General features: G+C 48.9%; 1 protein-coding gene across 9 annotated transcripts in view; it reads right to left on the reverse strand.

The window, feature by feature from the left end:
• FARP1 (FERM, ARH/RhoGEF and pleckstrin domain protein 1) overlaps positions 1 to 23,734 on the reverse strand; it is a 1,178,254-nt gene that overhangs the window by 717,425 nt on the left and 437,095 nt on the right. For all 9 annotated transcript variants that reach the window (XM_069640745.1, XM_069640749.1, XM_069640747.1 and 6 more), the window contains exons 3-4: positions 12,231 to 12,335; positions 613 to 655 (exon numbers count right to left, since the gene is read on the reverse strand). In XM_069640745.1, the coding sequence (XP_069496846.1) occupies positions 613 to 655; positions 12,231 to 12,335 (148 nt within the window). The remainder of the gene's footprint in view (positions 1 to 612; positions 656 to 12,230; positions 12,336 to 23,734) is intronic.

Genomic DNA, 23,734 nt, shown 5'->3' on the forward strand with positions numbered 1-23,734 from the left:
TGCCCATGGCTGCCTCTAGGTGGCAGCATTGCAACAACTATGAAGTGTGATTATGGTCACATGCACCATTGTACTGAAAGCAGTGGTAAATATTGTGTCACCCATCAACATAGGGCGAGTACATTTCTCTTAGGTAGAGCATGTAAAGCAATAAACTCGCCCTGCAGGTCCAGTGGGCTTGCTAACAAACCCCCAACATCCTTAATATTCTTCCTCTGGCAGATATTCGATTAGTGAGATGAACAACAGGGAATGAAATGTAAAAATAATAAAAAAAAAAAAAGATGGCAAATGGCCCTCACTACTAGAAAGCCGTATATAAATGGAGTCACACATTGAATATGTGCACAGCTTTCAAAAAACGAATGTTCCTAGTGACAAACGTTCTAGCAATGTGTCAGCAAACTTTAATACACTAGCTTTAAGTTGCAATCAAGTGCAGATCTCTTCCAGGAGCAATTTCCCTCTGGGCAGTAATGTAGCTAACTTTAACATGCAACTCTGAAGCGAACAAACAAAAATACACCCAACAAAAAATGGTTACAACACTAACAGATGATTCCACATATCACAGTACCCAAATATACTTGAATAGTTTAATGATATACTCACTTCGAATCTGTTTCAGTACAGGTTTTAAAAGGTCAAGCCAAACCTACAAATGAAAAGAAAATGCAAATCATTTACTTGACCATTTTTTTTTTAAATCAACATTATGAGTCATCGATGTATTAACAATCCTGCAACAGACCGAACAAAAAGAGTTGCCGATTACAGTAGCAAACGGCTGCATCATTACTCTGTAGCCATAAAAACATTTCAACATAGGAACTGAAGGTCTACATTTTGGATCAGTATCTTGGATATGGTCTTGAAGGTTCAAGGTGACCTTAAACATTCATTAGGCACTCTCGCAAAGGGTTTCAATTTGAGATTTGGAATCTGTAGTGCATCGTTACGGTTTGCGCGTCGATTCTGCTCATCCCGTAAGCCACCTGATCAGAGGGGGAAAAGACTTGTAGCTTAGTCATGTGACGCGTCTAGACCATTCCGTTGGTGGACACATTTGGACAACCAAAGTCAGGCCTATGTGATGTTTTATGGAATCAATGTAGTAATGTGTCCCTGTGGGGCCCTCAAGGAACAGACATCCCTGTGTAGGTATGAAGAGGTCGAGTGAAAGGAGGCTGGTCCAGAAGTTGAATGTCCGTTAAGTTTGGGATGTTAACATTGTGGCCCATTGTCTGCTTTAGCGACTGCCCTTTGAAGTGAAGAGTGGTTAGCAAATGAGGTCTGTCGGCGCCCTTAAAAAGAACACACTTTTCTGTGGTGTGCCCCACCATCTGTTGATGTAGCCCAGGACTAGTCGGCAGTTTGTGTTTGGTAATACCTCAGAAGTGGTATTAGAAATAATTTTGGCTATCATACTTTGTATGAGGTGCGCTACCGATTACTACGAAGGTATACGGTTTAAGGGCGGTGCCTAGCTTCATGGCCAAGGCTTCCAATGGTGTGAATTGCGGGGTAGCTAGAGGGCAAATGTGTGCAATGCCTTGAATAGGAGTACCAGACCATCCAGGTTCCCCGTGATTCTGTTAAAGGTGTTCTCTTGGGGCAAGAGCAGAGAAGAAACGGGGCTAGAGGCATCTGCAAGCCAAGTCTCCATGACAGAGTGAGTCGCATTGGAGACCCGTGGATTTCTGGATTGAGTGGATGGGAGTCTGGAACTCATGAGGGCAGGAGTCTTTTAATGTGGGTCAGATGCGTTTTGGGTTGTATTGTAAAATTTCAACGGTTATTGGCATAAGAGGCTGGTGGAAATGCATACCTAGTTGGAGTGGTTTTTACCCAAGTGCAACATGGTTGTAGGAATGAAAAAGGAGGAGCTATGAAGCCGATACATTTTTGGTGCAACAAGGCATGCAAGTAAGTCTTGAGCATTCCAGAGGATTGCGTTGGGTTTATGGTTGTCAGAATGCTGTGGGGCTCTGTTTTATCCATCTTAGCATTGCAGGTTGTGTTGTATAGCAATACATGTACAAATACGTAGTGTCATTGTGCGATTGCACTTGGTGGTATGTAGTCCAAGAAGTTGGATTTGTTGGTGTGAGTGATCAGAAACGTGCAAGTGGAGTGCTTCATTAAATTGAGGTTCCTGCACCATCTCTAGATAAGAAGACCATGTGCAGCGGTTTCACTGTCAAATTGTGTGGTTCACGGTTGCTTTGATTTCTACTTTGCCTCTGCTGGTAAGTTTGGGATGCAATTCTCAGTTTTTCCATTTTGGAGATCCGAGAGCATTTGTGCAATAGTTTACTGCAGTGGCCGTTTATTCTGTCTGGTTGAAGGGGTGTCGCAACCATATTCCAGGTGGGGTTTGGTACCGTCATTGTCTGTATGGGAAGATTAATGTGCCTTAGAAGGGGCACAGAACATGAACAATCCCACTTCATCCACCTACTGGGAGACAGATCGAATAGTGGGCGGGACAACCCAGTACCTAAATAGGTGAATGGACAGATTGTTACTCGAGCCCCGTCCTGTCCCAGATAAGGTTGAAGTCACCCAAGACGCCCATTATTTGTGGGAAGACAGACGGCCCTAGAGCTAGTGTGATGTCTCCAACTCCCTGTATTCCTCTAAGATGCATTCCCTTGCCACGTCTCCCAACTGACGTCATTAATGAGGTTATCTTTATGGAACATCATCAGGACTCTAGCTGTATTGGTCTTTGCTGTAACCTGAAAGACCACTAAATATGCTGTGTGGAATAACCGCTGCTGGTCTTGCTCTTGGAGGTGCGTTTCCTGCACAGGAAATCATCTGGATGCGTTCCAGACTGACGCTTCAAAAATTGGAATTAAGTCTGCATATGTTTAATCTTAAGAGCCAGACCATCATGTCTAAGCAGTAGCTCTGTACCATACCTCAACTCCCACCCTCTTATGGGCACTTAAATCTTTGTAGACACCACCCTGCCACAGAGCATATGCAAACCAAATGTGGTTTAAATCAACGTCTGATCTGCCACAATTCTCTCATGGAAATTTGGCCTACCAGTCCATTTCTACCATTCCCCCCCCCTAATTCTCTTAAGTAAACATGAAACATAATGGCACATCATCCAACACTTTGCGTACATAAGGGAAGAAGACCCTGACAATAGTATTGGACTGTGGCTTTTAGCTTTCCCATTTCTCATTCATGTTAAACCAATTGTCAGACTGTTTCACAAAAGGTTTCCCCAACATACCAGTTTAGAATATGTGTTCCAAACTCCCCTACCCCCCCCCCCCCCCGCTTACTAATTTCCTGCATGAGATCAAGCTGTAGGTCAAGGTAGCAACCACTTCTGTCTTGCGGTTAATTATGAGCATCATTTCTGACCACTCCCAAAAAAACAAAATCTTTTGCGATCTAGTCCCACAAATGGTTCCAGTGACAGTAGCTAGAGAACGCAAAGGAGAGGGGCACTACAAGTGTAACTAAGATTCACGTGAATTTCAAAACTACCATAGGGTTACGAATGTCATGAATTTCAATGTATGAGTGCGATGTATGATGCAAGCATGGTATAGTCTCCAGGCCTATGGAGACTCAATACAACACAAAAAGCACCAAGCCTGTTGTCGCCAACTGATAACCCCCGTTGCACTCTATATGGACAGATGTCCTACTGGAAAATTCATATATTTCAAGTTTGTAGTACAAAAAAAAGACTACATTAAACCTACAAACCTCTCTAAGCATACATGGCAAAGACATAAATCCTATTGTTAAAGCAGAGTGAAATGTATTGTTGGCTGGGTTCACGCACCCCTGATCAACACGAAACAAATATAAAATCACAGTAGGAATCACTAATTGACTTGTGGTTAGAAGAGCTACAAAACCATCACCACGGATCTGATGCCTCACCAATCCACTGTCAGACAGCTAGTCTGCAAATTGAGAGACTACAGTCACTCTGCCTAGGGATAAACACCCTACCAAAATCTGTTCATTTTGTTGCAACTAGCTACTTGTATCCATAAACAGGTCTTAAAATCCAATACAATTTTGCATTTGGAAAATGAAAATTCGAAGGAGTGGAAACATTTTTCTTGACACTGCAAAATTGAATGGGATCATTCTTTGAATGAAAGAGTAATTGAAATGCATGTCATCTACGCACATGCGCTGGTCCCGGGGTTATGAATAATTGAACTATATATGGGAGAATGTTGTCCGCAACATATGTTATAAGGATGCTACAACCCACAAAGATGTTCAGTGACCGTACAGAGAAACAAGTTTGGACTTACAGTGACTTGGAAAATCCTTTTTTACATATGGTAGGTGATATTTTATTTCATATAATACACATTCACATCTACATAATAAACAATCACATCACCATTGCATGATTGGAAGACCCTTTAAGAACAGGGTGACTCAAGCATTACACTTTTCTACTTGTTTGGATCTCTTCTGAAAGCTACATGTGACCATCTGCCCTCTTTGCAACTGCTCTTGTGGCAAGTGCTGCTACTTTCTGCTTCAGGGCAGCAACGCTCATCTCCCTTCAAATCACTACAGTGACATGTTAACCCGGAGCACTGGAAACCTAGGCGACTGCTGATCCGCCCTTTTAGCACCAACATTGCAACGCTTCCATTTTTCCAGTGTAGTCCAGGTGTTTGAGGGCAGGCATTTTTAAAGGGTGTTTAAGGGCATCTTCAAGGGCTTTATTTTATAATGGTAATCGTGTTCAACATATCTGGCAAAAAATTATTTCTCTTGGAGGCGGACGTGGCAATTCAGAAGATAGATTGCGTCTCATCATACCTCAAGTACTGCCAGTTGTAGAGAAGGCTGATAGGATGGGTCCTAATAAAATGCTCTTTCCACTGTGAGAACTACAGCAGACCTTCATGATTTGATATTAAATGAGCATTTTGACCTTTCAGCAGAAGCCTAGTAGTTTTAAATTTGATTTTGTCTCTGGGTTCCTTTAGCTTACTTTCTAACCTTTTCTCAGTTTTGGTGCTACAACCGGACACCTTTTTTCATTTTGAGCAATTACTGCTAAAAGTCACAGCAGGATCCGATTGTGTATTGTTTCCCATAATATAATTCCCTTTTTATATCTGAATATCATGACGTTTGTGAATATTTGCAAACACTGGGAAACATGTTAACTTTTAGGCTATTTCAATGCGAAAATGTGCACGAGTCTATATTTGCTAAATCATTTTAATTATTTCACATGTTGGTATTTAAACTGCATTAGTCTGGTCCCACTCGCAGCAGGCCACCTTCTACATTTAATCGCAGATTTTAATCTGGGCTAAACTACCTTGTTTTAGTAACAGTTTTGTGGTGTAATGATTTTATTAGACGTTTTAAGTTGCATTTGCCACAAACCTTCACCTCAATGTCCAATTCATATTTTAAACAAGATTTTAAAATGTATTGAAAAGATAAGGAACAAGTTACTTACCTGTAACTGTTGTTCTCCAGCATGGGTCTGGCATGGATTCACATGCTCATGAATATTCCCCCGATCTCTGCGTCATACTGACCACAGCCAATGACTGCCATCTCCCTAAGCCCCGCCTCTGGCAGCCATCCTCAGAGTTGGTAGCACGTGAAGTGGCAGTATGACCAAGTGAAGAGCCGCAGAGTGGTAGGTGGGAGGGTTCGCATGTGAATCCATGCCAGACCCATGCTGGAGAACAACAGTTACAGGTAAGTAACTTGTTCCTTCTCCAGCATGGGGTCTGGCATGGATTCACATGCTCATGAATATAAGAATACATAGCAGTACACACATGCACAACCACGGGAGGTGGCAAAAGGCTCAACATTAAGCAATACAACGACTCAACATTAAGCATCTCTTACCTCCTCACCAGGCTCACCTTAAGCGAACAGGTTGCGCAGCACTGCTTGGCCGACCCTGGACTCCTCCCTGGAATCCCGATCGACGCAGTAGAATCTCGTGAAGGTGTGCGTCGACCTCCACATAGCAGCCCTGCAGAGGTCCAGCAGGGGCAGACCAGATAGGAACGCCGTAGTAGCAGCGATCGCTCTGGTCGAATGGGCTCTCGGACGGCCTGGCAGCGGTCGGTTAGCCAACCGGTGGCAGTGCATGATGCAGCCGGAGAGCCATCTGGAAATAGAAGACTTCGAGAGAGCCTTCCCTTCATTCACATGTCCAAAGTTCACAAACAGCTGTGATGTCCTCCGAAAACTTTGTGCGGTCCACGTAGAACTTCAGCGCTCTAGCCACATCCAGCGAGTGCAAAGCCCTCTCGGCCGGCGACGAAGGAGACGGGAAGAAAACAGGTAACACCAGGGGCTCGTTAAGATGGAAGTCCGACGGCACCTTGGGCATAAAGGAGGGGTGCGTCCTAAGCACCACCCTCGAGGCATGGAAAGTCAAGTACGGTGCTTTGCAGGATAGGGCCTGGATCTCTCCCACTCGTCGTGTGGATGTAATGGCCACCAGGAATGCAGTCTTCCACGACACAAACTTCATCGGTGCGGAGTGCATCGGCTCAAATGGGGGCCCCATGAGCATGGTCAGCACCACGTTAAGTTCCCACGCCGGGGCCGGGGCCTTCACCGGTGGGAACGACCGGAACAGTCCTTTCATAAACTCTTTTACCAGTCGATGGGACCACAGGGGCGCAAGTCCTGTGGTTCTGGTATATCTGGAGATCGCCGCCAGATGAATCTTAATGGAGGCATGGGCTAGCCCAGCCTTTGCCAGCGATAGCAGGTACAGCAGCACTGGAGGGGCCGTAATCCGTAGGGGGTAGATCTTCTGTTCTCGGCCCCAGATAGAGAACCTCTTCCACTTGTGACCGTAGCATTTGAGAGTCGAGGACGCCCTGGCCTTTGCAAGAACCTCTCTGCAGTCGGCCGGTATATCGTACCCTCCAAACTTTAGCGCTGCAGGAGCCAAGCATGCAGGTTCAGCAACGCCGGGTCGTGGTGGAAGATGGCGCCTCCTTCTCTGGAGAGAAGATCCGCGTCTGCCGACAGCTTGATGGATGGGGATGTTGACAAGTCCAGAAGGTCCGGGAACCAGATCTGCCTCGGCCACGCCGGTGTGACGAGGATCATCCTGCACCGGGACCTCTTGAGCTGGTTGATGAGTCGAAGCAGCAACGGCAACAGAGGGAACGCATACAGGTATAGGCCGACCAAGGGGAACGAGAACGCATCGCCCATGCTTCTCAGCTGGGGAAACCTGCTGGCGAACCTCTGGCACTTCGAGTTTGTCGCTGTTGCGAACAGGTCGATTTGGGGTTTGCCCCATCGTCGGAAGAGTTGATCCACCTGATCCTGGCGCAGCTCCCACTCGTGACACGCGCGCAGCTCTCTGCTTAGCGAGTCGGCGATGGCGTTTCTTTCTCCTGTGTCCTGCCAGGTGGAAGGGAACGAGGAACATCCCCTGGGCGACCGCCCAGTGCCACAGATCCTGTGCCTCCTTGGATAGGGCTGGGGATCTGGTGCCTCCCTGCTTCTGTATGTAAAACATTGTCGTGGTGTTGTCTGTGAAGATCCGCACCACCTTGCCCTTGAGCGACGGGAGGAACGTTTTGAGAGCCCAGAACACGGCTCGGAGCTCCAGGATGTTGATGTGCAGGAGCTTCTCCTCCGGGAGCCAGAGGCCTCTTGCGTGGAGATCTCCGGTGTGGGCGCCCCAACCTTCCAGGGAAGCGTCCGTCGTCACCGTCTCCTGGTACGCCGGCGTCTGAAAGTCCTTGCCCGCCGTGAGGTGCGCTCGAACGCCCCACCACTGAATCGCCCGCCAGAACACCTCGTTGAGGGGGACCCTGTCTTCGAAGGTGCCCGTCGCCTGCATCCAACGGGCGTCGAGAAATTCTTGAAGAGGGCGCATCCGTAGTCTGCAGAGGCGCACCAGGTAGATGCAAGAGGACATCATCCCCAGGAGGGACTTGATGGACCTCACCCTGGCCACGTCCGTGGCTAGCAGGCGCTGCACTTTGCCCAGAATGGTCTTCGTCCATTCTTCCGACGGTGCCGCCAGGCGCCTCACTGTATCGAGCTTCGCTCCCAGAAACGGGGCCACCTGCGACGGCACCAGGTGGGACTTTGGGTAATTTATGGCGAATCCCAGGTCTGTGAGTAGCTGGACGGTCCTCGCAGTGTGTTCGACGGCGAGTTCCCTCGTCCTTGAGCGGATGAGCCAGTCGTCCAGGTAGGGGTAGACGTGAATCCCCTGCAGGCGCAGCCGCGCCGCCACAGGTGCTAGGCACTTGGTAAAGACCCTGGGGGCCGACTTCAATCCGAACGGCAGTGCTCTGAATTGGTAGTGGCGTCCCTGGACGACGAACCTGAGGAACTTTCGGTGACTTTTGAGGATGGGACCGTGGAAGTATGCATCCTCCAGGTCCAGCGACGATAGAAAGTCGCCTTCCTCCAGCTGTCCCAGCACGTGCTGGAGGGTGACCATCCTGAACTTTTGTGACCTGATGTATTTGTTCAAACGACGAATGTCCAGGATGGGGCGCCAGCCGCCCATCTTCTTCCTCACAAGGAAGTACCTTGAGTACACCCCTGAGCCTCTTCGGGACGGGCTCGATGGCGCCTTTCCTGAGCATCGCCCGTACTTCCAAAAGCAGTTACGGGGCGTGATTTTCCTTCCTGGCCACAGGTGGAACGTGAGGGCACTTCTTCAGGAATTCGATAGAGTGTCCTCTTGCCAGGGTATCCAGCACCCAACGATCGGTGGAGATGGACTTCCACACGCCGACGAACTTCGTCAGCCGGCCTCCCACCGGGGTGCTTCGGTGGGGGCCCGAGGCCACGGCCGGTTCAGTCCTGCTTGGAGGTGGTGGCCTTGCCGCCCTGGCCACCTTGCTGACGGCGGCGAGGCGCTCCCTGCTTGCCGCGACCCCTGTAGGCCTCCTGAGACGAGGAGCGTGCCGCCTGGCGGTAGGACGACGAGCCACCGCTGGATCCCTTGGAGGCACCCTGTCTGCCTCCGGAGCTCTAAAAGGGCCGTCGTTGCTGAAGGGCTCCTAGGGCGCGGGCCGTCTCCGTGTCTGTCTTTATACCTTGGTGGGATTCGTCCACCGCCTTCCCGAAAAGTTGCTGCCGTCGAAAGGCATGTCCAACACCCTGGTCTGGACGTCCTGACGGAAGTCGGTCGCCCGGAGCCAACCCCGCCGTCGTAGGCAAACTCTGTTGCCCAGCTGGCGGAAACCGGTATCGGCAATATCGGTTGCCACCGTTATGGCGTGGTCCGATGCCACCTCGCCTTCTTGAAGTATTTCTAGGGCCTCGGACCTCTTGTCGTCCGGGAGGAAGTCTAATATGGGGGCCAGTTTAAACCAGAGCTCCCTGTCGTAACGGGCCACAATCGCCAGGGCGTTGGCCGCATTGATCGTCGCCGACGAAATGACCCGTCGTCCCATGGCGTCCAACTTCTTTCCCTCGTCGCCCGGTGGGGAATTCGACGTTGAGGCTCTTGACCCCGCCACTTTCTTCTTCGCCGCCGCCGAGAGGACCGAGTCTGGCGTTGGCTGGGCCCTGAGGCACAGGGGAGCGGTCTCGGGGACCCGATATTTCTTCTCGTACTGGTCCCGTTTGGCTGGTGGCGTGGAGGGGTTCTTGAGTACCGACAGGCCCTCCTCCCAGATGTCATCGATTAGAGGCACCGCGATGACAGTCTTCCTCTTGGCCTCCCGGCGCTGATAGAGGAAACCTTCCTTTTTCTGCTCCTCCGGGCAGAGCTGGAACAATTCAGACGCCCTGGGGATCATGGCGTGGAATGAGCCAATGTCGTCGGGCGGAGAGGCCCGTGCGACGGGCGATGGGAGACCCGTTCCGTCCTCGTCGCCCTCAGAACCCGTCGTCGAGCCCACCGCACCATCATCTCCCGACTCGTGGGAGGATGAGGAGGGAACTGCAGGCCTTACGGGGGCGAGCGGAGGAGAGGGTTGGGTCCTCCGTCATTTGTTCTGAGGACTTCCCGACAGGCCAGGTTGCGGGTCCTCCGGCCTGGGCCGTGGTAATCTCGTCCTTATCTCCGAGCATAAGGTCTGGATCGCAAACAAAATGGCCGCCGAGCTATCCTGAGGCCTAGGTTCCGGCTGCGCCGGAAGGGAAGGCTGCTCTTCCTCGCCACCGTCGTCTTCCTCGGTTATCTCCCGAGGATCTTCCTTGCGGGACCGAACCTTCTCGAATTGGACTTCGAGATTCCTCATGACCTCGGTCAGTTCCCCCTCCGAGGCTGACTCTGAGCTCGAGGAGGCTACCGTGCCCCACCTTTTTCCATCACGGGGGCCATGACGATGGGCTGAAAAGAGGATTCCCTCCTTGGCGGCAGGGAAACTCTAGTCCCGGAGGCAGTCTCCGCTGGCGGGGTCTCTGCCGGCTTGGCCAGAGTCGCCTCGATAGAGGCCTTTGCCTGCTGGGTAGGGGCCTTCACCACCTTAGGTGCGTCCTGGGCCTTCTCCTTGGGGGGAGGGGCGACGCCTCGCTCCCCCTCTCCCGAGATCGGACGGGGCTTCTCCCGAAGCTTACCCGGGGTCTCGGACTTCCTCTTCCCCGAACCGGAGCGCTGGCTCGTGGTCGACGGTGCCGGGGAAGGAGCGCCCTGCCTGGCGACCGAAGAGCCCGACCTTTCGGCGCTCCCGGAGCCAGCGGACTTACGGAGCTTGGCCTGGTGTTGGGCCCCCGTCGCCGGGGCGCCCGCACAGGACTTAGAAGCCCGCTCGGACCCTTTCTTCTTCTTCTCACCCGTTGAGCCCTTCTCCAACTAGCTGGCGAGACGGGATCGACGGTCCCTCATGGTCCCCTCCGACAAGTTCTTGCAGAACTGGCAGTCCTTCTCTACATGAGTCTTGTCCCCATGAAGACAGTAGAGGCATCGCGAATGTTCGTCCTCAAACACATTCTGCAGCCCACATCCAGGGCAGCTGCGAAACAGCTTGGGTCCGGGTGACGAACTCACCTCCTGGGCCATCTCGAAGTAGGCCGCAAATCTTCTGGAATCCCCCAAGAGGTTGATTCGACAAAATCTTCACCCTTGAGGGGCGTAGGAAAATCCTGCAACGGTACCCGTTAACGGGAATAGAAACGGTGGAGGTGAAGGCTAGATTAACCGAAAAAATGTGAAAATTCACCTGAAAAAGCACGAAACACGCAGCAAAAGCTCGAGAGCTAAGCACGAGGACTCCCAACACTTGAACGTGCGGTAAAAATCTGAAGATGGCGGGGCTTAGGGAGATGGCAGCCATTGGCTGTGGTCAGTATGACGCAGAGATCGGGGAATATTCATGGGCATGTGAATCCATGCCAGACCCTATGCTGGAGAAGTACATCGTTCTTCCCCTGCACATTCTCAATGTCACTGGGCCTAGTAACAGTTTTTGTTCTCCCTTGTTCCCCTCCCTTGCCTTGTCGCGCTCTGAAAAACTTGTGTACAAGCGCGATACAAATAAAATATCAATAACAAATAAATATCAATTCTGCTTCTAATCTTTTCGAAGAGTATTAGAATACTACCCCTTGCCAGGGATGTATACTGGATCCTTCTGATTTCGAATTTCAACTATGTGGAAGTGGGAGACAGGCCAAAATGGGGAGGCCATGTGGGAGACCCCAGTCACAGACACAGTTTTGGACCAAAGAGTCAACAGACCCCGGTGGCGGTGCGTTGTATACGTAGACTGACTTGGTCTACCCTCTGGTAATGACAGGCAGGTTACATGGAAATGTCGGAACACAATGAAGGCACCAAAATATTTGTAGAAACCAGGAACAGATTTATTACAGGAAGAGGAGTAAACTCATTGCCAGCAGGATATATTTGACACACTGGACTAGCTAGGAACACCCACTGACATGGAACCCGGGGTCTGGGGAGTACCCTTGGATGCAAAAAGTTGGGGGGGGGGGAGATAGGGAAAGGGTGAAAGAGTATGAAAGAGTAAAAGGCTGGAGTAGGCTAGAAACGAACAGATAAACAATGGAAAGGTACCAGGGGGCTGAAGGGGAAGGTGTATGTTATGGTATACGGAGCACTTAATCCCCATTTTGTTTCCAGATGTCAAACAGAAAGGATTAAGCCATTTCAAACACGTAAAAGGAGTTCAAGTACAGATGAATTCTTGGGTTACAGAAAACTCAGTATCCAAGTGCATGAAAGGGAATACTGAAAAAATGATGTCCTCGAGAAAGGAGCAGGCAATTGGGTACACACTTACCATGATTTTTCTGTGGTCTAGGAATTCAAGACCAAAGTAATCCCCTTCCACTAGGTTCAGGTGGTTACAGACGGCATCCAGAAGAGCCTTCCCAAGCGCCCTTTGCTGAAAGAGTGAAAGAAAGAAGGTCTCAACAACAAGGCATTTACAACATTACATTGGATCTAAACCAGTTACAAGTTTGAACTGCATGGCAAGGAAATTCCATGAACCAATCCATTCTTGGGTCATTGGTAACAACTTAAAAAGTGATCTGAAAATAAAAAATAAATTATACAGGAGAAAATCGTGCTTAAAGTCTTCAGATTAAAGGGGATATCCCATTGTACATAGTGCTAGAAGTGGAAACAGTCTGGGAACCCACCACTTGTGGGTATGATGCATTTGTTCGAGTAATACGCTTGTCACGGACAGAGCGAAGGGTGGAGTTGGCAACGAAAAGGTAAACAGACACAGTAGATGCAGCCAGAAGGGCACTCATATGGTATCTGCTGATGCCAATGAGGGGGCGGGAACCACTCTCGGCCCACTACCAGGGAGAAATCCAGAGGAAGTTCTATGCCTAAGGTGGACAGTGGCAGTGGAGGGCCCAAATTCATGTCCCTGCCCCCCGTGTGCCTGAATCAAACCACTGTAAATGAAAGGCACTATCTGGATTCCCAATAGAGCACCAAACCTTGGATAGAGTAGGGGTAGCTAGGAAGTCCGAGGAAGCCTTGGATAGAAAAAGCAGAGTGGCCTTTTATTTCCTCACCTTCAGGACAGACAATCTAGACAGTAGCGGGTCAACATTCAGTGTCAACTAACTCGGGATCAGGGACACCTGAGCTAGGGAGGAGGGCCAAAACAATACAAGAGAGGGGCACAGCCATAGGGTCCACAAAGAAGAAAACAAAAACCCTTGAAGCATCTTTGCAACTTGGGGTGATTTTTGCGCCATCTGTGACAACTGTCATATTGCGCTTCAAGTGAGGAGACCAGCATATAGAAATAATGCTCTTCAATTCAGGTTCCCAATACCTCCTATGCATGCGTGGGTTCAAATCATATCAGATTCGTCACACCTTGGTGTGTGTGAAGCCCTCATCAAATAGTCAGACGCCTCTGTTAGGTAGTAACAGTGTTTATGCACCTTTCACCAAGGCACATCCGCTCTCCTGGATCTGTTCAGGTCAACTGACTAGTTCAGAACCCTCAGGGAGCAGGATTCTTAGAACACTCCAAATTACAACTTCAGTGTGCTGCTGAGCAGAGAATGCAGGACGTTGCAGATTTATTGTAACATAACAAGGCTAGAGGGACGGGCACCCGACCACCAGCCCATCATTGTTTTACCCTACGGATCATAGGTTCTCGTTTTCTCTAGACTGTATTTCAATGCCCTGTTTCGAAAAGTCTGTGTATTAAGAGGGAGTTGGCACTCATCGATTTCCCTTTGAAACCACATGGCCTCTTCCTTCTAAAAAATTCCAAGCTTTGCTTTATTTTTTCGAATGGTTTGTAGCATCGGGCATTCATGCAGGTCCTCCTGCGTGCGAGACGCGTGAAAGTTCGAATGTTCGGCGGGATGACATTTTAGGCAGAGGCTCAATGGCGAACATTCATGCTGGCCGCCTCTCTCCCCCGCTCCTACTTAAATATAATAAAGAAGCTTACTTACCTTTACTCCTTCCTTTACAAGGTTGCTCACTAAAGCCAACCTGAACATTAAGGAGGGTTGTCTATGGTGGCCACATGTTTGATGATGCTGGCCAGTAGAGTAGGGCCACCAACGCCAGCAAAAGAGGGGAACTTGCCACATTAGTCTGAGCTGCTAGCTCAGGAAGCAGAGACTGAAGAAGGCAACACTCTCCATGGTGGATACAAAAGACAGGACTTCCGGTGAGGTTAAGAACGCAACCCCAGTGTAGTGGAGAACAAATCAATGTACATCAGCTGAACACCTGTGCCAACTAGGACAAGAAAAGTTGCAAAACATAATAGCTGAACATGCGGGTCACGAGAATCCAATCTACACCGAAGAGAAGGTTCGAGAATGTCAAACAGATGTGGACCTTACTACAAAATGCTGCTCTCCACATGTTTTAGACTGATTCCTATGACCCCCCCCCCCATGTTCAATCTGCTGGCTAGACCCAATTGGAGTTGTAGTCCAAAACATCTGAGACTTCAAGGTCAGAAGAATTGCAACGAGGTCTGAAAAGCCAGAGAAAGGAGATACAGTTTTCTTCTACTCAACACCAGGAGATTCTCTCTAATAGGGGTATAGAGGATGCCGGAATCACTTTGACAAGGCAGAATCCAGTAAGCCGCAGAGAAGCTCTGTGTTCATAACGATCAATGCTGGGAGTGAGTCCTAAACAGCCTAAGAAAGGGCGATAGATAGAATCTCCCAGTGTCAAGGAGTAAGGTTGCTTACCAGGACAGCACAGGAAAGTCAGACCCCACCTTTACCCCATGAAATCCTTCCACTTGCAAGCTCTGTCGACAGAAAGCTGCACCCATGAACTGAGAAGTTTCAAACCTTGAAGTGTTATTTTCCCAGAATAGTGCAAACTGGGAAAACCAGTCCAGAAAAGACTGAACTGTCATTTGTCCAGACCCCCTGCCTACTGAGAAAGTCCATTCTCACATGCACTTCAGCTTACTCTGGTCTTTAAAGCCCAAATAATTTGAATTAGGCATGAGACTACCCTAGCAAACAAAAGCACCCCCTTCCCTCCTGTACTCCATCCCCCCTGCTTCCCCAACATCCCCTGTGCCTGGACCTGCCTCCCAGCCCCCGGCAATTCTTGTTACTGCACTTGCACAATTTGAATGTCACAAGGCCTAGTAGGACCATTGCTGTTTTTTTTTTTAGCCCTTCCTCCCTTGGTCCCCCCTCCACCTCCCCCAACCTTTTTTGCCTTGTGGGTCCTGGAAACACCATTTGTTGTATAGGTGCCTTACAAATTCTGAAATAAATAAAAAATAAGCAAGATAACTAACTTTTCAATGGACTAGTCAGACATTAAAAATCACCGATTGAGGTGTTTGGAAAGGAGAACGCCACCTGAGCAAATGGATTCCTTAGAGCCTCTGACATTTGAGGCAAGAAGAAAGCGTGTAAGCCCCTCTCTCGCCGACTCCCGCCACGTAGGCAGGTCGGATTTCGCTGCCGGAACATCTGGGGAGCTGATTGGTGCTAGGCTGCCGCAGGCGCGCAGGCGACCATCAGAGATCGGCGACCCACTGACGAGTGGACACCTGACCTTAAAATGGTGACTCCCATAGCAGGACGCATGGCGCGCATCATGGCAGGGCCGCCTAAAGCCCGTACCTGAAGAAACTTGTGAGCGGCACCCTCGCCAGCGGATTCTGGGGCTGAGCCCGTGACATGGTGATGTGTGGTTCCCCGATGACCCCGCGCCACAGACAATTGTATGGCAGTGAGATAAGCGCTGTGCGTAGCAGCGGGGCAGCTGCAGCCCACGACCTAGCAGATGTGTGTGGGTAGAGTGGTTTCCAGTTGAGGGAGGATTTCCGAGCCGGGGAACCTGCTGGGGACAACTTCCCAGCAAACTCAGCATCATGGCCCTTGCTGAGTGAATGAATTGGAGTGGGGAATGGGGGACAGGTTAAACGTTTAAGCTCCAACTTCTCTTCCTGCGACCCCATCATGTAACACCCCGGGGGATTTTCTGCTTGTGTACCTGGGGGGGTCTTACAGATCTCCTAGGGAGGGGCCCCTTCATTCAACAGGGTGAACCCCGGAGGCCTTCCAGCTTGTTGCTGCCGAGCACGTTTGGGCACATCCTCCTAAGAACTGGAGATCACACCCCCGGGAGGGAAGTGTCTCTTGTGGGCTGTCTTTGGGTGGATTCCAGGGGAGGTCTGTGGTGGCATCCTCCCAGTCGACATTGGCTCTCCGTCAGCCCCTGGGCTTCCCAATCGATAACCTGGCCAAAACACCTAAAATGGGTAGGCAGGGAGATATTTTCATTATGCTGCAGTCGACGGACCAGCACAAGGGTGCCGAGTTAGTGACTGCCCAGATCCATGCGGTGGACACACTTCCTACCATGCTCTCTCAAATGTCCATGAAAACGGACTTACAGAAGATACTCGCAGAAATCTGCAAAAAGATTCATAAAAGCATGGAGGAGCGGTCTTAAAACAATCATGGTGCTTGACAAGAGTATCTGATACAGAGAACAAGGTGTCCGAGGTGGAAGACCTGTTATGCGAGCACTCATGTGAGGTGGGCTCATGCACTAACAAAATAGAGGCCTTGAAATCTCGCTGCAAGGCCTTAGAGGACAATCAAGAGGAGTCGGAGGATCATTCCCGCAGGAACAAATCCGTCTTCGCTGCATCTGTCGGTACAATATAGTAACCTGCCATCCTTCATCTCAAATCTTTTGCTCTATTTTGGACCTACCAGCTGAACCGGGATCGAACTGGACAGGATGCACTGGCTGAGGCAGAACAGCTCTGCAAGTCAAACCTACGAGTGCATTTCTTTAAATTTGAAAGAACGTATCATGGGAGCAGCCAGGGCATCACCGGCAATCACCTTTCGCAATGCATCCATATCGGTGTACCAAGACCTGGCATCCTCCACCCAGGCAAAGCGAAGGGCTCTTCTTCCACTGACTGCCTGTCTAAGGTGAAAAAGGCATTTGCCTTTAGATGGGGATTCCCCATGGCACTTCTCTTCCCATACCAGGGAAGGAGACAGACTTAAAAAGCCTAAAAGAAGGGGAAACCCTGCTGAGGGGCAAGGAAAGGGGGTGGGTGGAGACAGGGGACGAACCACGGACACTGAGCCTAAGCAGGACCAGGCAGGCTCTAAGAGACAGTTGAAGGTGGGCAGAGACAGGAAGGTGAAGGGCCCTGCTCGAAAGTTCTGAAAAATAGGGGGATGGTGCCAATGGTTAAATGTCCAGCTAGGGTGGAGCGGGTGAGCGCAATACGTAGGAGCAGGGCTCTGAGTTTTGATGGTTGATGCCAAGATGTAGATCTCCTGGGTACGAGTTGGTGGGGGTGGGGTTTTTTCGAAAAGGTTGGCATAGGGATCCCTCCGAGCTGAGGTTCTTCCTGGGGCCTAGGTTTCTTAATTTGTTTTTTATGGCTTATGTTGGAATGGGGAAGATTTATAATAACTTGCAAAAAGTTTACTGTGAATGGGGTGAATATGGATTCAACTTGCAAATGACAGATGAGGATGGTGGCTCTCTGAACTTCCGAGGCTTGCTGATCCTAGATTAGGCCCATGGGTGAAATGACAAATAATGGGGAACGCGGAATGTCCAGGGCATGAATTCTCCTGGGAAAAGGAAGTCCGTTCTCAGGAAACTGGGTGAAATCCCTCTCTCCATAGCCTTTTTACAGGAGAACCACATTCTGCATCTGGATGAGAAGATCTTGAGGTCCCAGGCTTATTAGAGGCAGTTCCTTTGCATCCGTGCGGGTGGTGGGGCATACTGCGCCGGTAACCAAGAACTCAGTTTTGCGAGATCCGCAAAGAAGATATGTTAAGGGCTACAATGGGAACATTGATTTACCCTGGTCTCTGTGTATGCTCCTAATGAGGGGCAGGATCGCTTTCTAGATAGCTTGCTATCCCAAGTCATAGCCTTCGCTGAGAGCCAAATATTGATTGGAGGCAACTTTAATTTAGTGCCCAACTCACTGACCGATAAAACGCTGCCTGCCTGTAGGCTAGATTTTAAACATGCTTTAAACATGCTATCTCCTATGCTATGCTACTAAGAGGACTGGGGCTAGTAGAGACTTGGAGACTGTCTCACAGGGAGAAGAGGGACTTCCCCCTTTAACTCGCTTGTTCAGAAGGTATTCGAGACTGGACTTATTATTGCTTCCTAGTTCACCATTATCTGCTCGTGTACACTCTCCGACCACGTACCAGTCTCCCTTACACTAGCGATTGAAGGCCAGCCGGCAACCGTTAGGCGCCCCTGAATATTATGACAGTCCTAAGGGATCAGGTGCTATGTAAGGATATGAAGGAGGTCAACACTAACTACTTTCTGGAAAATAGAAATATGGGCCAGCCACCTAGGACTGTGTGGGATCCAATGAAGGGAAGGTCCATAGGGAACTGATCAGCAGAACTGTGGCTTGCACCCTAATCAGTTTGGTTTCCCTAGTGTATTTGGAAGGTGAGGTTGAGACAGCCGAGCAGGAGCATAAGAGGGGTACGCAGGCTTCCCTTTGATCCCGGACTATAGTACGCAAAAATCTAGAGGAACACTTGGCAGACAGGTTGGCCAGTCACTCCTGAAAATCAAGCATTATTACTATACCAACTGCAATAAGGCCAATCATATGTTTGTATCCAAACTAAACAAGGTTAAGATGCACAACATAATGGCCTTACATGACAAAAAGGGGATATTTTGCCGTTCAGAACAGGATAAGATGTTATGTTGATTTATGCTGCACACTGCTACCACCCCAAGGACAATCTCCAGGCGCTCACGTGGCTCTGCAAGAGAAAGGGCGGGTAGATTAGTGAGGATAGGATAGGATAGGTTCAGAACCAGGAGGAACTGATGTGTGTGCACGCGTTGTCATGTGTTAGGAAAGATTTCTCTTTGCTGTACCTTTCCTTCCATCATTAAGGAAACCCCAAGCTTTTTGCTTTTTCTTTTTAATCTAACCTTTACTTTCTCCAGTGAAGCCTTAGGCTTCGCTACACTGGCCTTTGCTCATATCTTATGGGGAAACTGATATGTCCTTCAGGCTGTCAGTACTGGGAAACAATGTTTCCCTTTGACGCGTTACTGTGTTGCTACTTTGCATCACTTGTAGTAACTTTCATCATTGTGCACAGCAGCTTAAGCTGCAGTACAATGGGGTGCATTTTTGTTTTGCCCTAGACTAAACTCAGAGGGTTTTTTTGGTTACTCCAGGTGTGCTAAAATGATAGGCTGGTGGCAGCAGTGACTTTTCCCCACTTTTTGGGGAATTCCGTTTTAGGTTTACCGTGTTTGGCTACTAACTGTGGCTACTGGTCAAACATGGCCATGCCACAAGATTTTTTGCCTGTTCTTTTGCCATCCTGTCCTTTAGACTTCTTCCTGGCCTCATAGGCCAGGAAAATCCTTATAAGGACTTCCAGAGCCCAGTAAAGCAGGGGTTTTTGGCGGGCTACTGGAGGGCTGTGTTTTTTTGCTGGCAGGATGTGGGCTGGGTCAGTCTGACTCCAATCCACAAACAAACTGGTTTCAGAGTGTGTGTGTGTGGTCTGTGAGTGTGCAAGTAAGGCTGGCAACCAACTTCGGCTGCTGTCCCGGAGGAACCCTGTCTTGCTCTTTATCTTTAGTAGTTCTGTGAAGGAGCTGTGATCCTTGGAATGGAGTGACCATCCATTCCCTGCGTCTGCTCGGTGCCCTGCCAACAGAAGCCTTCGGAAGTGCCCTGGAACCGTCCTGTGGCTGACCAGCTTTGTTTTTGGGCTACCGTGCTGCTGGCGTTACTGTACCAAGTTTCAGCCTGAAACATTGGGGAGTCTCAGCTGTCCCTGCAGGACTACGTCCTGCGAAATTTCATCATCCTAGCATCAAGGAGACCCGTGATAGAAGGGGAAAGTCAAATCACGGCTGCAGAGTCCTTTTGCGGCACTGTGCGTAGTGCCCACCGTCCGATAATTGCTTACCTCACCATAGTCCAGTCCTGAGAGGGGTGCTGCATCAAGTTTTTCTGCATTTTTTTTGACGGAGAGTCCTTGCAACAGTAAAAGAGATTAACCGGAGCTCAGCTGGAACCTGCAACCCCAGGAAATCGAGGACTGCGGCTTTCGGCGGGAAAAGCAACATCGGACACTCTTCCTTTGTTCTGCAAGTCTGAGGAAGAATCGGAGTACGGGCTAAGTTAGAGTTTCTAACCCACCCCTATACTCCCATTATAATAAATCTTATTTCTAACACTTTTGGTTTTGCCATAACTTGCTTGTACAAGACATCTGACTGTCAAGGCTACTTTTGGGCATTAGTCTAGCTTGAACTCTAACCCTAAGAACCCTTCACTGGACCCCAGAGACCATTTTTTCCTGCATCCTAAGTTCTGTGGAACTGTATCCTGATCTATTGGGCACAAGGCCCCCAGGTAACTTAGGGCTGGACAATTTTAGATAGGGATAATCTCTGTGGACCTTTGTGTGCATAATACTTGCCTAAGCTTTCCTTTGCAGTAGTTTGATTTGTATAATGCCTACTAACCAAGTCAATGTATATATGTATTTAGTTTGATAGCGTTGTGTGATACGTCCACCTGCTTGTAGTTATTTTTCTATAGTGTGTTTTTGCCATAAATAAATAACTATTTTTATACATCCTGTCTGAGTGTAATCTGTGATTCCCACTGTGACACATTATGGATCCTTTACAAGCTCACCCCTCTGAAGAACTTAGCCTAGATCGCCGGTCACTGCTACCTTAACTGGTTTAGCTACAGCTTCCCAGAGTTGTTCCTGTCACAATATAGGTTGGCCTTCTATACATCTGTCCACCAGTGCAGAGTACAAAAGAAATTAGACTTAACATCTTGAATGTGGGAGTTGGTTTGATTTGAGTGGCCCCGCTTGTTGTAACCGTATGGGTAGGACTCAGTGCCTCGGATGCGTGCTAGTGTTTGTGTGTGGGGGTTCTATGAGGTTAGAGTGGGGTTGTAGTCAAGCGCACTGGTTAGTTGTATCCATAAGGGGGTCCAGAGTAGCAGATGACTGTTAGGCGTTTTATTGTATGGTGTTGGTGTTCATATGTGTAGTGTCAGTGGATTTATGGACTATGTGCATGGGTGTGTTCCTCTAAGGTTACCGCCAGAGTCTCAGAGTTGGTTGAGTGAGAGGATTAGATTCCTACAGATGAGAATACTAGAAGAGCATTTCAGGGCGCTGCTCTCCACAGATGTCACTTTTCAATCTTCGCAAATTAAGTACAACAAATTAGCTTAATAGAGGGCCCTATCTTATCAGATGAGGTTGACTGGGCAATTAAGACATTGAAAAAACAAAGCCCTGCTGATAGTTCCTCGCCTGACAACTTTGCTCAATTAATTCCTAGGATCTGGCAGCAATACTCCTACTATGGGAACGTCTACCACCTTCTTGATTCCTAAACCAGGGAAAGATACAGCCTATTTTGACTCGGTACGCCCAATCACACTTGCAAACACTGACTTCAAGCTGTTCTCGAAGGTCCTGGTGCGCCGTATGATGGAGGTCATCCCTGATATTGTAGATAAGGACCAAACAGAATTCATAACTGGGCATGGGGCCCATGATAATGTGTGTAGGGTCCTGAACATGATTGAGATAGGGCACTCCTCAGAGAGGGGGGCCTGGCCGTGGTAGCACTCAACACCCATAAGGCATTTGACAGGGTGGATTGGAACTACGTTCCTCTAACCTGTGGAGCATTTGTCTTCGGTCCCATTTTCACTAAATTTGTGCTGGCCAATTATCAAGAACCAATAATCGCCCTCCATCACCATCACAAGAGGAACCAGGCAGGGGTGCCCACTCTCTCCATTGGTTTTTGTGCTTTCCATGGAGCTAGGCAAGGTTTGTATGCAGTACCCTTTGGATGCACTACACCCAACTCTGACTGTAGGTATAGGAAACCCAACCTTTGGTATAGGCTTGTACTACACAGTTTTGGTAGCGTGTTGAGCAGCCAGGCATATCTCAACAGGGGTCAATGTGAGCTGTAGTGGAGTTACACAGTGACAAGTATTCAAATAAACTCTTACACACAAGGTTTCTTGAATAAACAATTTATTAATTTATTTATCAGTCAGAGTAAGCCTTCTTATAAGGGAGCAATTTAAAAGTAACACACAAATACACTTCAAAACGATACACTTAGTTTCCAAATCAGTAAAGACCCTTTTGGAATGGCCCACAGACACAACCTACACCCTCAGGTGACTTCAATAGCTAGGGTGCTGGGGACATTAATATCTTACTGTTTGCATTTAGAAAACTCTCTGGAGTTAGTAAAAGGAAAAGATTATTAGAACAACAAGAGACCACAAATATTCTTAAGCAGGCAAATACTTTTGGAACCCCTAAGAGTCATCATTCAGTGAAACAGGGTAAGCCAAAGTCAATGGGCAAAAGTCTTATATAGGATGCAGCACTTCTGGTAGTTAAGTAGAAACGTCTTTCCACAATGTTTTAGAAGGCTTTGAAGAAAAGAATAATCAAATGTAGGGCTACAAGCTGATTAGACTTGTGAGTAGTAGAAGATGCAAGCAACTCTACAGTAAGAGGTACGTTCTCTCTGACTTTACAGTACCTTTGTATTGAAGAAAAAGTGCAGATGACTTCTGTTCCTGTGCAGCTCTGCAGATCTCACTGTTCCTGGGCCTCAGTCATGGGGACAAGAGGGAGGACTTCTGGGGACTCCTGCACTGCAATGGGACGGTGACCGCTCGCAACCGGCAATCTTCAAATTAGTGGCTGTTCAGTGTTTCAGCTCCTCTCGTCTACCGCAAACGGCAATACCACGGTTCCTGGCTGTCGAGATGGACTTTCCTTGCTTCTGGGGTCCTGCCCTCTGTTGAGGGGGCTCAGGTTCGGTGGGTCCTGCTTCCTGGGGGTCCGGAGGCTCTTCTTGGAGCTCTAGGCCAGCTTAAAAGCAACGCACACAATCTGGTGTTCCTCTTCCTAGCTATATGGTTTCCAGCAGCAATTCTGTGGAAATTCAACCAGCTCTGAGATGGATGTCCAGGTGGCTTACTTTGGAGTTGATTGGTCCCACCAACTCAAGGGGAGAAGTCGTCCTTGCAGGGGCTTCTCTGTCGATAAGAATTTGGAGTTTCAGCACAGCAGCAGGGCTTCACCAGGAAAACCAACGGTCCAGGAGTTGCAGCAGGTGTCCTCTTCAAGTTCTTCTTGGGTTTCTTCGTCCAGTGGTCAACTGCCTTTCAAGCCAAAAGCCTCGCCTTTTATTTAGTTCTCTCCCATTCATTCCAGCCTAGCTTTCAGTCACCCAGCAGAGTGGCTGTCCTTGCCGGACAGTCAGCCAGCCAATCACCACAAAGTGTATTTGGGTCTCCTAGGAGACTAAGCACATTGAGTTTCAGGCACCTCCCTCACTTCCTGCCTACCCCAGACACCCTGGGTGAGCTGTACAAGTTCAGGAAGGTCTTTGGTTTCAAAATTAACTATGACAAATCATGCGGGTTGGATGTCACTGTGCATCCAATGGATAGAGGCCAATTGAAACTGATATCCCAGATAAGGTGCAACCGGGTGGCCATACCCTACCTCAGATCCATAATCTTTGCAAAATCTCATGCATTTACCACAAGAACATCCCAAGCTTGTTTAGGGAATTGACAGACGATTTAACTAGATGGGGTGACAGGAGATCTTTTGGTTTGGGAGCATCTCAGCGATCAGGATGCGACTGGTCCCCAGGCTGCTCCATCAGTGCATGGCAGTGCCAACCAGGATTCTGGACACAAACAGATCTTGAAATTAACTTGGGGGG

Source organism: Ambystoma mexicanum, chromosome 7q (genome assembly GCF_040938575.1).
Source record: "Ambystoma mexicanum isolate Mex_15411 chromosome 7q, UKY_AmexF1_1, whole genome shotgun sequence".
Lineage (NCBI taxonomy): Eukaryota > Metazoa > Chordata > Amphibia > Caudata > Ambystomatidae > Ambystoma > Ambystoma mexicanum.